At 37.1% G+C, this 14,357-nt stretch overlaps 1 protein-coding gene across 1 annotated transcript in view; it reads right to left on the reverse strand.

Annotated features, from left to right (window-relative positions):
* Positions 1-14,357, reverse strand: part of Ift74 (intraflagellar transport 74) — an 81,621-nt gene that overhangs the window by 63,626 nt on the left and 3,638 nt on the right. The window contains exons 2-7 of the mRNA XM_055618968.1: positions 13,720-13,854; positions 11,582-11,717; positions 9,140-9,188; positions 5,194-5,292; positions 4,966-5,026; positions 628-687 (exon numbers count right to left, since the gene is read on the reverse strand). Of these exons, the coding sequence (XP_055474943.1) occupies positions 628-687; positions 4,966-5,026; positions 5,194-5,292; positions 9,140-9,188; positions 11,582-11,717; positions 13,720-13,839 (525 nt within the window). The 5' untranslated portion in view covers positions 13,840-13,854. The remainder of the gene's footprint in view (positions 1-627; positions 688-4,965; positions 5,027-5,193; positions 5,293-9,139; positions 9,189-11,581; positions 11,718-13,719; positions 13,855-14,357) is intronic.

Raw genomic sequence — 14,357 nt, forward strand, 5'->3', positions numbered from 1 at the left:
TCCCCAAATCAATATTAGCTGTGTCTGGTATTATAGCCATTCCTGTGCGGACGGACTAGAGCAATAGCTCTGCGGTTACAAACACTGGCTACCCCTCCAGAAGACTTGTACTCATTTTCCAGCGCTTACATGGAGGCTCACAACTACCTGTTACTCTAGCCTCAGGCAACTCAATGCCTTCTTCTGGCCTCTGAGGGCACAGGGCAAGAACATATATGGAGATAGCATTAAATAATTAAAAAACTATAAGAAGTTTTTAAAGATGATATCTCCATTGAGTTTTAGTTCCATTTGTAAAAAAGAAAATTTAAACCTAAAAGAAACATTTTTAAAAGGTTAAAACCAAAATATTGTTAATATATATCTAAGCAATATAGATGGTGATTCCCTAACACAAGATCAGTTGAAACAGAGCTTTATTGACAGAAATTAAAACATTTACTTCAACACCAATAGAGATTTAAAAGAACAATGAAGGGTGCTTAATGAGAATTGTGACAGTAATTATCAGAGTCATAACCACCCTAACGTCCATAAAGTTTTATCAAAATATTTCTAGATAATGCTTTATTTTAGAGGATATGATTTATATGTATAGCTATTGCTTATATTTATATATTTTCTTACCATGTTGTAATCATTCATTACTTCTTCCATCTCAGTATTGGTATTAAGTTTATCTACCAACTAAAAGCAAAAATACAAAGAAAAAGCACCATTCTGTTAGCCTTAAAGTTTCAGATAAGTTTGAATATACATACTTATTTTCATATATAGTAAGTCATTTCAGTGTTAATACTACCACATATCTTATTTTCTAAGAAAAATAGTGAGTTACACTAAAAAACAACATAAAAAAACTAAACATACTCTTCATTTGGCCAATAGTAAACTAAACTTTTGGTATGTAAATGAGAAGTAATGAAATACTGTTCCTTTTAAGATCATACGCTGAAGAGCTTTATTTGCTCTGAAAAGATCAAGTTTATAAAGAAAAGTCTAAACCAGAAAAAAAGCAGCTTTGGAAATTTTCTACTACTTTTATTCCCCCCCTCCACTAAAAAAATATTGTCTTACAAAATCATACTAGTGAAAATTAAAACAACTTTCTTTCCCCTAAAAACTAAAAACTAAAAAGTAATAGAGCAAAGCATAAACAGTACACCAATACACCTAACCCTAAGTCAGGCAATGGCATCAACAAGTACCGTGTCTGAAACAGTCATCAGGGCCTGGGTCTGCACTAACTCAAGGAAAATTACAGTCCATATTTTAAAGACATTTAGGAAGTAGCAGAGACAGAATTTTATCTTATTTTTTATTTTATTTTATCTTTTGCTTTTTGAGACAGGGTCTCGCTATGTAATCCTGACAGGCCTGGAATTTGCAATGAAAGCAGAACTGCCTTGGGTGCCTTTGCCTCTGAAGGGCTGGGATTAAAGCACTCTGGCAGAATTTTGTTGTTTTCAAGGAATGCTTTAAACGATGGGATTCTCTTTCGACTTTTTTTTTCAGTTTTTTAAAATTTTATTTTTATTAATTAGTCTATTCACTTTCTATCCCAGCTGTAGCCCCCTCCCCCAACCCCTGCCAATCCTACTCTCCCTCCCTCTTCTTCTCCTATGCCCTTCCCCCAGTACAATGATAGTGGAGCACCTCCTCCCCTTCCATCTGATCCTATTCTATCAGGTCTCATCAGGACTGGCTTCTTTGTCTTAGTCTGAGGACTGGTAAGGCTGCTCCCCCCTCCTCAGGTGGAGGTGATCAAAGACCCAGCCCATGAGTTCATGTCAGAGATAGTCCCTGTTCCTATTATTGGGGAACCCTCTTGGACACTGAGCTGCCATGGGCTACTTCTGTGCAGGGGTTCTTAGTTATTTCCATGCATGGTCCTTGTTAGGCGTATCAGTCTCAGTCAATAACCCTGTGCCTAGATTTTTTGGTTCTGTTGCTCTCCTTGTGGAGCTCCTGACCCCTCCAGGTCTTTCTATCTCCCCCTTCTTTCATAAGATTCCATGCATTCTGCAAAAAGTTTGCCTATGAATCTCAGCATCTGTTTTGATACCCTGCTGGGTAGAGGCCCTCTGTGACAGGCTCCTGTCCTGTTCCCTGTTTTCTCCCTCCCTCTTTTGATGTCTATCTCATTTGCCGTTCCGAATGAAGATTGAGCATCTTACCAGGGTCCTCCTTCTTGATTAGCTTCCTTAGATGTACAGATTTTAGTATGATTATCCTATATTATATGTCTAATATTCTCTTATAAGTGAGTATGTACCATGTGTGTCTTTCTGCTTCTGGGATACCTCACTCAGGATGATCATTTCTAGATCCTACCATCTGCCTGCAAATTTCATGATTTCTTTGTTTTTTAATTGCTGAGTAGTATTGGGTACAAAGCTAAACAGAATTCTCCATAGAGGAACATTGAATGGCAAAGAAACACTTAAAGAAATGTTCAACATCCTTAGTTATCAAGGAAATGCAAATCAAAACAACCCTGAGATTTCACCTTACACCCATCAGAATGGCTAAGATCAAAAACTCAAGTGACAACACATGCTGGAGAGGATGTGGAGAAAGAGGAACCCTACTCCATTGCTGGTGGGAATGTAAATTTGTACATATACTTTGGAAATAAATCTGGTGCTTTTTCAGTTAGGAATAGTGCTACCTCAAGATCCAGCTATGCCAAGTATAGCTGGTATAGCTCAAGTACACAACAGGGACATTTGCTCAAACATGTTCGTAGCAGCTCTTTTTGTAATAGCCAGAAGCTAGAAGCAACCCAGGTGTCCCTCAGTTGAGAAATGGATACAGAAATTGTGGTACATTTACACAATGGAATACTACTCTTTTAGACTCTTTTTGGTTGGTTGGTTGTTTTGTTTTGTTTTGTTTTAATAAAAGGTCAAACTAGTCAAAACAAACCTAATCAAAATAGTAAAAAAATATTTAGGTGTAATTGATGATTAAAAAAACCCTAAGCTTTATTTTGTTATATTTATAACATTCTAATCTATATTTTATATTTTAAAATGTAATACTTCTTTCCTGTATTGTAATATAAATTCGTGGTAGTATGACTTAAAATTTAAATCAGATCACTAATGAACTTCTTTCCACTCAACAAATATTAGCTCATTAAACCCATAAGTAAATAGGATATATTTTAAATTATTTTAATTTTTTTTCTTTTTTTCAAGACAGGGTTTCTCTGTGTAGCCCTGGCTGCCCTGGACTCACTTTGTAGACCAGACTGGTAGAGATCCTCCTGCCTCCGACTCCCAGGGTGCTGGGATTACAGGCATTTGTCATCATGCCCAGTTTAACTTCTGATTTATTCTTTGACATTTTACATTTACTTACCTAATACATCCCAGCATAAGTATAATATTTAAATTTAAATATTTTTAAAAACTAAGTTTTCTTTAAAAATATCTCTGGTTTTCTTATATTTCAAATAGAACATCAGGTGCTAGAAAATGGCACAGCAGGTAAGAGCAAACATGGGTCTTACAGAGGATGTGAGTTCAGCTCCTAGCACCCACACCAGGCAGATTTAACTGTCTATAACTCCAGCTTCAGGAAATTAACCCCCTCACACTCTTCTGGCCTCTAAAGGTACTTGCTCTCATGTGCACACACATGTATACACATAAGTAAAAGTAAAATAAGATCTTAAAAGAAATAAATATACTAAAACAGACATAAAGAAAATCCTAATTAATACTGGGTCTCAAAGCATTTGTTATAGACTATGGTACTCAGCAAAAAAAACAAAAAACAAACTATAATATACTTTAATTAGCAAGATTTCATTGACAAGTATTAACAATACCAACTAGTTATATCAACATTCAGAGAAAAAAGCTAGTCACTTCATCAAATCAACATACCCTAATTGTTTAATATACCTAGGGAAGTAGAAGAAAATTCTGATACTAGAAACTACCTTGGAGGTTCTGTCACTCCAAGGACAGGCATTTATCAGCATTACCAAGATGACTGTCCACACTGAGAAACATCCTTGATGGAACTATTTTTAGGCATATACTCTAATTTGACAGAGTGCACACAAAATTAAACAGACAGATGGAGATAATCTATATGCTAAATAAGTATTTAAATTTCATGACAGCAGTCCACAGGAAGGTAAAAGATCTTTTTAAAGCAATGAAATCATTTATATCTAATAAACTTTATGATGCCCTGGAAACAAAAACAAATACAAAAGCAGATCACTATTAAGAATCTTATGAGTGTGTTCATAAGATAATGCTTTAAAATAACTATTCACATATTAATGGGTAAAAAAACTTATGTATTAGCCAGGAATGGTGGTGTATGCCTTTAATCCCAGCACTCAGGGAGGCAGAGGTAGGCAGATCGTTTGAGGCCAGCCTGGTCTACAAAGAGAGTCCAGGAGAGCCAAGGAGAAATCCTGTCTCTAAAATCAAAACAAACAACAACACCAACAATAAAAACTTATGTATGATTTATAAGTATCTTTTTAAACAATGGGGCAAGATGGCTCAGTAGGTAAAGATACTTTAGGCCAAAGCTGGTGAATTGATCAAGCTATATTTGATTCCTGGGACCCGTATAGTAGAAGAAGAGAAATAATCCACACAAGTTGTCCTCTGACCTCCATAAATATGTCTGGAGGTCACACACACACATAAATCTTAAGTAAATAAATAAATAGTAAGTAAAATAAATGTATCTTAAAATAATTTTTAAGATGCAAATAAAATTAGAAAAATTCCTATCAATCTGTTATTTCCAGGGAGGGAAATGAAGGAAAGAGAAATGAAATGGGCAATTTAATTTCTATATTCTTATAGTTCCAATTTTCACAAGAAGAAATGTTTGTGTATTGTTTGGTATTTAAAAAATATTAAGTGTCAAGAGCAAAAAAAAAAAAAAAAAAAATCAAGACAAATTTTCTGAGAAAAGAGACAATACCATGTTGTAGTCTGCTAGTTGTCCTTGAAACTCTTTGATTTCAACAGCTAATGTCTCTGCCCTGGAAACAAAAACAAATACAAAAGCAGATCACTATTAAGAATCTTATGAGTGTGTTCATATGTGTTCAATAAATAATGTCCATAATAGGGAATGAATACTGAATTGATATTCAGTGGTATGGATTCCTAATTAAAATCTCATAGTTTTAACTGTAAAATTACTCACCTCTTTTCATATGACAAATAGACTGAATTTTCTTGGTTATACATTTCTATTTCTTTTTGAAGTTTATTAATTTCAGTTGTGAGTTCACTTATTTTGCTCCTAATTGAGAAGAAAGAAGAAATTCAGGAATGCTTCCAACTCAGAAAGACTCCTAGATAAACAAAATAAGCTTTTCATAGATGTGTAACAATATTAAACTCAGTTAAAAATAATAGTTTCAGAGGGAACTACCTCATGTTATTCCACTGAACAAATTGAAAAAATAACTGACATAGATATAGTCTCTAATCATTAAGAGAGATGAAACAAGCCAGCCATTGTAGTACACACTTTTGATCCCAACACACAGGGGAAGCAGAGGCAGGAAGATCAATACAACTTTTGAGGACAGCCTGGCTTATACAGTGAGTTTCAAATCAGCTAGTGTTATAGATTGAGGCAGTGTCTCAAAAAATAGAAGTAAAACCAAAAACCAAACAAAGGAAATGGAAATACATTACTAGGACATCTGAAAAGAGAAAGATATTAGGTGGAGAATATTTTTTTTTATTTATATAGAGGGGCTGGGGGCAGCTTAGTAGGTAAGAACAGGGTTCAGTTCCCAGCACCCACAAGGCAGCTCATAACCATCTGTAACTCCAGTTCCAGCGGATCCAGCAGTCTCTTCTGACTTCCACATGCTGCAATACATACACACGTATAACATTCATACACATAAAATTAAAATAATGTTATGTCTTTTAAATCTCTTCATTTAGAGACCTTATTAAAAGGCCTGAAGGCAGACATGGTGGCACAGACCTCTAATCCCAGCACTCAAAAGGCAGAAGCAGGCAGATGTTTGTGAGCTGAGACAAGCCTGGTCTATATAATGAGTTCCAGGATAGCCACGGCTATATAGTGAGACCTCGACTCAAAATTATTACCCTCACCCCCCAAAAAAAGGCTTATAAGTTAGTTAAAATTAGGGCAAGCTTGTAGCAAATGACCAAATACATACTTACACAAAGTTCTGTAATAATTAAGGTACTATAAATATATACTTCTTTCCTTTCTTATTAACACAATAATATTTCAATTATATGAATAATATATTCAGAATAATAGTAATAAAAGCATAAGAATATTATTAATAATTCATGAAAAATGTAAACATAATGTTTTCCCTCTAAAATTCACATCAAAACTTAATCCTCAGTTTAACAGTATTAAAAAATTAAGCAGACACCAGGCCCAAGACATCCTCTTCCCAGTGCCATGGAGCCTGGGAGAAGAACAAGCCTGAGACAGCCACTGCCTGATGCCACAGGCCCAGCAGGCAGACCATGCCCAAGATGACCCCAGATACTCAGAGGCCCTGGGCACCATTAAGATGAATAAATAACAGGTGGAGAGATGGAAGAGAATGAGAAGCAGAAGGATGTGTACACAAGCAAAGAGGCAGAACTGGAGACCTGAGGATCGTTAGGAACAGCCTGATATGAGTAACCGGTGATGCCACCTAAGGCCATGGTGAGTTCCTGGCCTATGCTGCCATGGAGGGCCATGTCTGAGTCTATTATCACCAAAGGTCAGGCAGATATCCCCAGTCAGGGCTGCCGCCTGGGGCCATGTTAATGTATGAGGGCTGTACAGAACTGGCCTAACCCCTTGACTGGGCACCATCAGAGAGCTGGCCCCAAAGGTGTAAGAACAGGAGAGTTGTCCCTGCCCCTCACCAGCTGCAGTACTCAGGAGATCAGTCACACACCTTGCCCAGGAAGCACAGTAGAGCTGGCAGAGGTTGCCAGAGTTGTGGGGGAGCTAGCCCTGAGGGAGTGAGCATAGGAGAGGTGTTCCTGTCCCTCATTTGCTGCAGCACAAGAGAGTGGACCCTGCACTTTGCCTAGGCAGCACAGTAGAGCTGGTCCTGCTTGTAAGGTGGCTGCAGGTAAGCTAGCCCTGAGGGCATAGGAGAGCTGGCCTTGGTACTTGTCTGCCATGCAGAGTTATGATGGAGGGAGAGATGCCCCCCTTTGCTCTCACTACCTGCAGCAGACAGTACAACTGGCCTGTACACATGAGACCAAGAGAGAGAGCTGTCCCTTACCCTAATCTGTTACAGCACTTTGGGAAGCGGCCCCTGCACTTCATGTGGGAGGTACATCAGAGCTGGCCCTGCTGTGGTGGGTGTGGTTGAGCTGCTGCCAGGGCAAGAGAACAGGAGAGCTACACTCCTTGCTGGGGGTAGCACTGGATGAGGTAGCCTGGCAAGTGCTGGAAAGCTCAGGTGTGGGTGTGGGAAAGCTGGCAGGCTAACCAACTCAAACATTACCCAGGCCCAGATCTAGGGCTTTAAGTTGGCCCCACCACAATATCCGCCCCATCAATGAACTACTGGAGCATATGAAGGGGCTGGTCCTACACATGCAAAGCTGCAGGATCTCCATGACACAAGACAACATAAGGAACAGTATTGATAGTGTAGCAGAAGCTAGGGTCTTCAAACCAGACCACTGACTCATTGCAATGAACATTTGCCAGCAAAGAAGTGTGGACAAAAGAATATACTGTGGAACACATTGTGACATACTGCAGGCTCCAAGATGAGATTTTGCAAGGGTAGTGGGCAGGAACAAGGGGACAGGGAAATGAGTGAGATTGGGGTGCACGATGTGAAATTCACAAGGAAAGAAATTAAACCTGTTGTCAGGTGTGGTAGCACAAACCTAATTTAATTCCAGAACTTGGGAGACAGAGACAGACATATCTCTGTGAGTTTGAGTCAAGCCTGGTCTAGAATGAATTCCAGGATAGCCAGGGCTATGTAGAAGAAAGTCCTTGTCTCAACCCACTACCTCTACAGACACCCCCACACACATACACACAAAGAAGTTGAGCTTTTCTGTCTGTAATTGGGCTATGAAGGCTATTTTCACAGATGTTAGTGCCTTAAAAAAAAAAAAAAAACACTGGAAGGAGATATATTGGCCCAGTTTTGCTCCTCCATAATATAAAGGTAAGAAGGTGCCACCTTGGGCTGGAGAGATGGCTCAATGGTTAAGAGTACTGACTACTCTTCCAGGGGACCTGGGTTCAAATCCAAGCACCCACATGGCAGCTCACAACTGTGTGTAACTCCAAGATTTGACATCTGCATATAGGCATATATGCAGTCAAAACACCAATGCACAAAACGTAAAAGTAAATATTTTTTAAAAGGTGCCAGTTGTAAGGAACAGGCTCTAAACAGGTACCAAAACTCCTAGTACTCTGATCATAAGACTTTGCAACCTCTGTAATTATGGAAAATAAAAATCTTTTAATTTATAACTTAACCAGTCTCAGGTATTTTATTTTGGCAGCACAGTCTGAGACAAAATATATAGTTAACATAAAACTATATGAAATCATAAAATCTTAGCCTAAGGTAGGAAGACAGCTTTGTTGGTAAAGTACTTACTTGCCTTGCACGCACAAGAACCTAAGCTCAACCACCAAACCCCAAGTGAAATGGCTGGGTTTGGTAGTCCATGCTTGCAATCCCAGCCCTGGGGAGGCAGTAACAGGGGGACCACTGAAGGTCAACAGCCTGCACCCTAGCCTACTTAGTAAGTTGCAAGGCAGTAAAGGGATCATGTCTCAAAAACAAAGGTAGACAGTGTCTGAAAAATGACACCCAAGGTCATTCTCCAGGATCCACCTGCACTCATACAAGTGTATGAATATTAACCCACTCATGTGCAACATACACGCACCTCCCTGTATCTCCAATTTCAGCCTAATTGTATTATCATGCAGTACAACCTAGTAACCAGAAATTATGTTAGAATATAAAATTACTCTTAAACTCAAAAGGTAACTAAGAATTATAATAAATACTGCAACTAAATCTTCAAGGTCACACATAAAAAAAAGAAAAACCAACAACAACAACAAAAAAAAAACATATTCATATATTACATACCTCAAAAGTCCAAGATAGTAAGATTTGTCTAAAATTTGCCTCTGGGGACCTAAAAAAGGGTTTTTGATGTGAATATTAATATTCTATTATAAATGACCAAAATAACAAATCCAAAGCATAATCAGCATTATATACCATAGTTCTTAGACATTCCTCATAAATGCATCAATACATTGTATGATGAACCACCGACAACTAGAATCTTAGAATCATGATAGAAAGGAGGCTGAATTTAGACCAAAAAGATGAGACTAAATGTGAGGGTGTTAACAAACAAGACTGTGGCTGGGTGGGGGTGGTGCACACCTTTAATCCCAGCACTCAGGAGGCAGAGGCAGGCGGATCTTTGTGAGATCGAGGTCAGTCTGGTCTACAGAGTGAATCCAGGACAGCCAGGCCTGCACAGAAAAACAGTCTCGAAAACAAAACAAAACAAAAACAAAAGTAAAAATAAGACCCAAGACTCTGCTCTGGAGAATTAGCTCAGTGGTAAAGAGCACATCTGCTCTTCCAGGGAATGTGAGTTCAGTTAGCAGCACCTACATTGGACAGCTCACAATTGGTAGTAACTGCAACTCTAGGGAGTCTGACAGCCTCTTCTGGCTTCTCTGACTCTGCAATTATATGCAAAAATGAGATAACATACACACAACTTAAAAATTTTAAATTTAAAAAATTTTAATTAAAAAATTTAATTTTAAAATAATAATGTAGCATTTTTAACAAGAAACTAGGCACTACAATACAGACTAAATAGAAACTAGACCTATAGAAGCCAAGAACAGAGTAGTGCAGAAGATGATTTTTAAAATGCTGTTTCATGCTCATTAGATTGTCTAATGTGTGTGTGGGGGGGGGTACATGTGGCATAGCACACATGTGGAGGTCAGGGACATAATAAGTTACTCATTTTTTCTATCATTTAATAATAATTTAGCATATGTTTCTAAATAATCAGTGGTTTTTGTACTTAGTAAGTAATATTATGGTATTTAAAAAAAACAAAACAAAAAAACATTAGGTCTCCTAAAAGGAATACCATACTATTAAAGTATAGTGGTTAGGATTGGCAAGACAGCTCGGTGCCTAAAAGTGCTTGCCACACAAGCCTGACAACCCGAGTTTGATCCCAGGAACCCACTGAAAAGAGCCAACTCCAGAAACTTGTCCTCTGACTTTCACACATGCACTGTAGCACATGCGAGTCTCCCCACACCCTGTATGTGTCTGTTTCTCTCTCCTCCTCTCTTCCTTCCTCCTTCTCTCCCCGTCTTTCACACATACACAAATAATAATACTTACTGTAAAATTAAATAATGAAAATACAGTTGTCCCTTGGCATATAAAAGGAACTGGTTCTGGGACTACAGTAGACACAAAATTCAATGATGCCCACATTCCTAATAAAGTTCTGCAGCATTTTCACATGATGTAAGTACATCTCCTCACACTACTTAAAACCATCCAGATGACTTATAATGTCTTATCAGTGTTGTGCAGTTTTATCTTGTGGCTATATTTATATTATAATTTATCTTAAAATTAACTTTGTACCTCAGGAGTATCTTTAGCCCTCATAAATCATTAGTCACATTAAACATGACCCTGATCAAATTCCTGAAACAAGCACAGTGACTTAGTCATAGGGCATGTGCCTAGTACACACAAAGTCCCAGGTTTACTCTCTGCTACCATACCAAAAAGCAAGAACTTGTAAAACTAATTTAAGCCAAGTATAATATCAACACTGAAAAGAGCTGAGGTAAGAAGATAGGAGTTCAAGATTATCCTAAGTTGCACAGTGAATGAGACCACTATTTTTCAGACAGTCTCAAAAATAAATAAATAAAAATATATATTATTATACCTTAGAGAGAAACGTGTTAGTCTTCTTTATTTTCTTTATCATTATAATGGAGAAAAGGCAGTAATGTTTCTTTACTCCTAATAAATGTTTTTAATAGCATCATTTAAAATTGTTATTACATTGAATTTTTTAAGTATATGGGTGTGTATGTACCATGGCATATATATGGAGGTCAGAGCAGAGCTTGTAGGAGTTGGTTCTCTCCATCATGTTGGTCCTGACATCAGAAGCCTCTATCTGTTGAGCCATCTCAATGGCCCAGTAAGTGTCATTCTAAGGTAAAAGCTATTAAAAATTTTTCAAATTATTTTATATAGTAATGAAAACTAACTTCTAATCATAAAACTTTTCTCAAATTTCTTCCAGTTATAGCAAAACTCCATGATCAGAAAAATGAATATCAAAGTGTGTCATATATATAAGCATATAGCTTTCTAGTAAACAATGTATTTCACATGCATTCTACAACAACTTTATAAGTCAAAGAATAAGAACTACATGCTACATTTCTCATGTATTAAGATGTGATGTAATAGTTTTAGAACAGAACATAGACATCTTCATAAAATAAATACCTTTCATCCCAGTTTTCATTCCACTTAAACCTTGCTGGGTTACAGGACGATCAGCAACTTTGATCTGAGATGACAAAACTCCACCAGTCCCTAAGGGACCACCACGAGAACCTGGTCTTGCTGTTGCTGGTGGCATCTAAATGGCAAGAAAGATTTCACTTTTATTAAAACAGGAAAAAAACAGTGTATTTCTACTGCATAAAATAATAAAGAGAATTTTTCTAAAAATTAAAATTCTATTCAATTTATAAATTCAAGACCAACTTGGACTATATAGCAAAAAAAAAAAAAAAAAAAAAAAAGAAAAAAAATACAAAAACAAAAACAAAAAAACCTACCTAAAATTTTCTTTTTAAGTAGTGCCGGTTAGAAAAGGGTGCTTTCTGCTAAACCTTATGATCTAAGGTTGATTTCTGGGCTCCACATAGTAGGAGAGAACTGACCCCCACAGGTTTTTTTCTGACTCTCACATGGGCACCATGGCATGTACCCCTACTGCTACCCAGATAAATAAATGTAAGAAAAATATTAAAGTATCAGTAAGTATCAGTATTTCTACATAACAATATTATGTTGACTTTTCTTTTCTCCTTTATAGAATCTGATGTTTTAAGCATTAGTATAATTTTATAATGCTATTCTTCCACCGTATAAAAAAAAAAAAAAAACAACAACCTTGGGCTGGAGAGATGGCTCAGTGGTCTGTTCTTCCAAAGAACCTGGGTTCAATTCCCAGCACCCACACGACAGCTCACAATTGTAACGCCAATTCTGGTGGATCTGACACCTTCACACTAACGTACATAAAGTAAAATTAAATAAATTTTTTAAAAAGAATCTCATGAAATTTTACTTGAACATGATTTTATAGCTTTAAAATAGAGTAAGCTCATACAAATTAGTAAAGTTTGCTTTTTCAGTTTAAGATTCCACAGACTGTAATCCCAGCTCTAAGGAGACCAAGGCAAGAAGATTTGAGTTCAAGGCTAGCCCAGGCTATATAAGGAGGACTCTTTCTCTCCCTCCCTCTCCCCTGCTCCTCTTTCTTTGTTTTGCGAGACAGGGTCACTCTGTGTATCCATGGCTGTCCTGCAACTAGTTCTGTAGACCAGGCTGGACTGGAACTTGCAGAGATCTGCCTGCCCCTGCCTCCCGAGTGCGGAAATTAAAGGTATGCACCACCACCACCAGCTTTTGTCTCAATTTTTTAAAAGCTATGAACCACACATATAGAAAGTTACCAGTTTATCATTTCTTTTCATTTTTATGGAGTTTTCAATTTTTATAAATTCAAATTTGAAAATAAAAAATATTTTCAGGTACTTTCTTTTTCTATCATCATTAGAAAGCCTTCAGACTTATCAAGTTTGTATTAAGTAATTATGTATATTTTCCTCTACCAGTTATAAACTGTTTAAAATATAAAGTTTCTATACTCTTTTTTTTTTTTTCCACAGTGATCCACCTGCCTCTGCCTCCCATGGTGCTGGCATTAAAGGTGTGCGCCACTATACCCAACTATACGTATACTCTTTATAAGTCTGATAAAAGATACAAGGAACAAAAAATTGCTTTAAGAATTTATTAGGGGTCTGGAGAGATGGGTCAGAGGTTAAGAGTACTTGGCTGCTCTTCTTAAAGGTCCTGAGTTCAATTCCCAGCAACCAAATGGTGGCTCATAACAATTTATAATGTCTGGTCTGCATGCACACATGCTGGCAGAATACTGTATAAATAATAAATAAATCTTTTTAAAAAGAATTTAATAGGTTTGGGACATAGTCTCAAGAATATTCTATGTGTTTTTCAACTAATTTGAAATGCCACATTACTAATAAAATTCTTACAAATGCTTGATTCTGTTTCTAGTTTATCACATTTGATTCTGACACTAAAATACAGCACAATTTTAGTTATAAAAGTTTTGCTCTTGCCTAATATGTATATGGCCCTGTGTTTGATCCCAGCACCACAAAAACTAAATAGCCTTAAAATGTTTACGGTTATCAGTAAACATAATTCCTTGATAACGGTCTTATTCTTCCACATTGTATTTTTACCTATTTCCAAAACATTTTTCATATAATAATAAAGGGACAATAAAGTAAAATCTGTTATTGCACGGATTCCCAACTTACTGCAGTTGCTACTCGCACATTCCCAGATGGGGGTCTTATTCCAGACGGAGGCCTTCCTGTTAGTCCTATTCCACCCCGAGAAATAGGGCGAGGAGCTGCAGACTTATGATTACTGGCCATTGTTCATGTTAACCACTGTTTGGAAACAGAAATAATTCAATTTTCCTTTGAAGTCTCATATTTAAAAATACTAGTAGCTCATTATATCCTTCTTTCAAACACTTAATTCTAGATAATCCTTTATTCTTGCAAACTGCCATTCTCAGATACTACTAAAAGGTTGAATGAGCTTTAATTTTACTTTAATATTCCACTTAGAACTATGGGATTGGGACCAGTGAAACGGCTCATTTGGGTAAAAGCACTTGTCATGCAAGGCTGCTGACATGACTTTGATCCCTGGAGCCCTAGTAAAAGTGAAGGAGGAAAACTGACTCTACAAACTTGTCCTCTTGAAACCCCCACCCCAATATATACACTGTAGCATGAGTTATCTCCCACTACACACACACAAACTCACACACACACACACACACACACACCATGCACTTACACATACAATAGTAAATAATTAAAATATGTAAATAAATGAAAAAGAAATGAGATCATTTTGTACAATGTTCTTCCCTTAATATCTC

Source organism: Psammomys obesus, unplaced genomic scaffold (assembly GCF_907164565.1).
Source record: "Psammomys obesus unplaced genomic scaffold, mPsaObe1.curated_primary_1811, whole genome shotgun sequence".
In the NCBI taxonomy this organism is placed as follows: Eukaryota; Metazoa; Chordata; class Mammalia; order Rodentia; family Muridae; genus Psammomys; species Psammomys obesus.